Raw genomic sequence first — 3,979 nt, 5'->3', positions numbered from 1 at the left:
CCAACGGAACTCCACGTGTTGTGCTGAGCGTAGAATTTGCTATGTTACGCACTTGTAAGACGGAGACATCACATGCGGGTATAACGTCCTCTTAATCATATTTTTTATTTTATACGATTCATGTGTGTTGCTTCACACAACACGAATTAATTTATAATGGCTAAAGTATTTTACTGAAAAAACATAACTTAATGTATTAATACTAATACTGTATTTGAAAAAAAAAATAGATTAATAACATTAAAATAAAAACAAATTTAATAGCTTTAAATACTTATTTATTTATATTCATATAACCTATACATATTTGGTGCCTCAGCTAGGATAAAGTAGGAGATCCACTAGCTTGCAGGTTGAAGTGTCTAATAATGTGTTGACTAATGAATATGGTAAAAATGTTAAGCCCCCCCCCCCCCAAGGATGTAACCAGATATCCGCCAATGTATATGTCTTTATAATATTACCTATATTTAACTATTTTAATATATTAATAATTTCACAAATAAATTCCCAATACTCTCATTATTAATAGACAAAAATTAAATTTATTTACAAAACCAAACACGTACCAAAAGCTGTTCCGACTTTTTCTTCGGGAGGGAGAGATGGAAATATGCGATCAGTAATGCTCATCATTGTTTGCCGCCAACTGTCACTCATTGTAAATTATTATTTGTAATATAATTCATGTATTACAACTAAGAAAAATCATTTAAAACATATTATTACAAAACAATTGCAAAGGTAACTAAAATTTATATTTTACAATTTTTAATTAAATCGTTTACAAATTATAATAAATTATATCATGGTAAATTATCAAAAGGTATATAGGGAGCAGGGAGTAAGGACTATACCAATTCATACGTCTGTGCATCAATTTAATACTTTATTACCTATACCCACTGCGTAGTCCTAATTTTTGGAAGTTAATTATTTTCAAATTACCCCCCTAAATCTGTACCATTACTAAAAAAAGCATATCAAAACAATTTCAGACAAGTTTTGCCCGTTCCATAAAAACACAAAAGTTTTAAAAATAGTTAATTATAAAAAGGTGGGTAAGTGGATGTCACTCTGCTGTACAGTAGGTTACAAGTGGGTCACTGTATCTATAATGGATAGTATTAAATTTGAATTCAATGATATAATATCACTGTATAAGAAAAACGATTCTGAGCGGAGACGGTATGTTAGTCTAGGTATAAGATATATTATATACTTATCTATGGTATTAAAAAAAAAATTGACTTGTAATAGGTATCTATAATAAATTCCAAATTATTCATATCACAATATCCATTAGGTAACGCGTCATACATCAACAATAAACCGTGGTACTATCATAGATATATAAATGTATACTTTAGAAGTTTCAAGTACCCACGAATAATATTATACAATCACAACAAAACAACTAAAATAGTTATTCCAGGTTTTTTAATATGTAATTTCGTCCAAATTTGAGCTTAAAATGACTATAAAAATAAACTATGGTTATTTATTTTTTAGATTTTTTGGTAAATTAATTAACTACTTACGTGGAATCTTGCTTTAAATTTTCAATTCCTACATATAAAAGTTGAACATTTTATAGATTTTTAACTACGAAATAATTATTCAATTTTAAATTTGATAAATTTAGTCAAAATTCGATCTTTAAATGCTTATAAAAAAAAATTGTGACAATGGATTTTTAATTTTTTTCATCTGCCTTTGAAACAATATAATAGGAACCTTCTATTAAATTTTCAAGCTTTTTTAACCAACAAATAAAATTTTATTAATATTTATAGAAAAAAAAAACCAAAAAAAATGGAAACTGAAAATGTCCGTAAACAGCTCAAAATAAATCAAAATATTTGAAAAATGTTATGGTGTATAGAAAATGCAAACATAAACGTTCAATAAACATTTTATGCACCTACAGTCATTTGTTTTAGAGTTGTACCAAAAACCAAAATCGATTTTCTCGAATACAGATTTTGCGTAAAAATTCCCGTTTTTCCTTAATTTTTCTTTTGTTTTTCACGTCTCATTTGAAAACTACTGGGAAATTTTCCTATCAGAAAAGATACTGTTGGAGAAAATCCAAGCATTTTTACTGTCCTAAAAGGTGATGACAGACACAAAAAAAAATTTTAAAAAAAAACACACACATTATTGTAAAACAATACATTCATCGTTTCACTCAGAATCTAAATGTAATACAAGATTCCTCATAATATTGTCTACTTATATAAAAAAAAAAAATGTCTACAAGAAAGTCAAATTAAATTTTTATGAGCGTTTGAAATTCATATTTTTACAACATTTGATATTCGCTCGATTTTTCATGTGACGATTTTCTTATTTTATTGTAATTAAAAAACGATTGACTGTATTTGAAAATTTCACTGAATGTTAATATTTTCATTTTCTATATACCATAAAATTTTGAAAATATTTTGACTCTTTTTGAGCTGTTTACGGACATTGTCAGTTTTCAATTTTTTTCTATAAATATAAATAATATTTGTTTGTTGGGTAAAAAAGCGTAAAAATTAAATGCAAGGCTCCTGATATATTGTTACAATAGCAGCATTGTTGTTCACGTCCTGTTTAACTTACCTAATCTTAACCGACTTTATCGAATGTTACACTAATTAATGCATTTTTAAAAACATAATCAAGGCAGTGCATGAACCTATAGCGTCTCATCAGCCGTCTTTTGTCATTCTTCCGTAGAACGGTAATATAAACATTAAAATACAATTGTCAATAATTAATTATTTAAATCAGGGCGCGTTTAAAAATCGATAACTTGAATTGACACAAAAATTATATTAATATGTACCTAATAAAAGGAATAAAACATAATATTTACCCAGAACCAATACAAAATCGATGACAACAGCTACAGACAAGCGTTTACTTGCACATTTACACTTTTAACTACCCACAAACGTTTTTATTGCGAGGAAATGGGGTTAAAAAAACTAACGTTCCTTGGACGTTTTGTTTTCCTGCGTGTTTCCATGGCACCGGTGCACATCGACCACACATACCAAAAAATAGAATACTAATGTACCCGGGTATAATAATATGCTTGCGCAAATATAAATTCAAAACCAACAGCGTTACCGAAACTTGTTGCCGTTTTCAATGTTACTTTCGGTTGCTCGAACTAACTAGTCCATCCACAGACCATAACGTATACATTACGATGTAATCTATCCACTCACGAATAAACCAAAAAAGTGAAATAACGTTATTGTAGCATTGATTATAAATAGTAGTATTATTTTATAATCAATGGTTGAAAACTTTTAGGTACGAAAACCTAGGTAGGTACCTAACCTACTAATAGGTAGGTACTCAGCGGTATAGTAACGAGTTTAGTAGGTATAGAAACCAGTAAGTTTATCTTTACACCAAAAACACGATACTGAGATATATAGTAGATAGCCTACCCTACATCTTACTATTTTAGTTCATCATAATATAATTTAGCATCATCTACTTCATTAAATCATTGTTCTACTAGTTTTTTTTTTAGGTTTCTTAAACACTTTTCTGTTGGTTTTTACTTTTTTCTTTATACCTAGGTATATATTTGATATTTTGATTTATCTAGTTTTTGTTGTTCAAACTTATTTAATTATGAAGAGAATATGTACCTAAGTATTGCAGTTTGATTTTTGGCTCGAAATGCGAATATTTTATTTAATTTTCTTCTTATTTTGTTTATTTTCATGATCTTGCTGGCTGGAATAAATGGAGTTATTCGGTTTGGTCGACCTATTTAAATTTGTTTTGATTTAGAATATAATATTATATTTGTCGTTGAAGAGCTAAAAGTGTTTGTGAAATCTAAAATCTAAACATTTTTAACGATACCTATTTAATATATACCATACATTGAAGAGGATAAACAACTCAAATCATAATTACTAATTCGTAATTAGGTATTGAATTGGTTACTTAAGAGGATGCTACC

General features: G+C 28.0%; 1 protein-coding gene across 2 annotated transcripts in view; it reads right to left on the bottom strand.

Moving 5' to 3' along the window:
• LOC100165113 (transmembrane protein 17-like) overlaps positions 1 to 3,111 on the bottom strand; it is a 6,829-nt gene extending 3,718 nt beyond the window's left edge. The window contains exons 1-2 of one of the 2 annotated variants that reach the window (XM_016800868.2): positions 2,867 to 3,111; positions 570 to 698 (exon numbers count right to left, since the gene is read on the bottom strand). In XM_016800868.2, coding sequence (XP_016656357.1) covers positions 570 to 660 — 91 coding nt within the window. In that variant the 5' untranslated portion in view covers positions 661 to 698; positions 2,867 to 3,111. The remainder of the gene's footprint in view (positions 1 to 569; positions 699 to 2,866) is intronic. The other variant, XM_008180254.3, reaches the window with a different exon arrangement.
• Between the last annotated feature and the right edge of the window lie 868 nt (positions 3,112 to 3,979).

This window comes from Acyrthosiphon pisum, chromosome A1 (genome assembly GCF_005508785.2).
Source record: "Acyrthosiphon pisum isolate AL4f chromosome A1, pea_aphid_22Mar2018_4r6ur, whole genome shotgun sequence".
NCBI lineage: Eukaryota > Metazoa > Arthropoda > Insecta > Hemiptera > Aphididae > Acyrthosiphon > Acyrthosiphon pisum.
The sequence above is the reverse complement of the archived record's forward strand: the minus strand, read 5'-3'. Positions and strand labels throughout refer to the sequence as shown.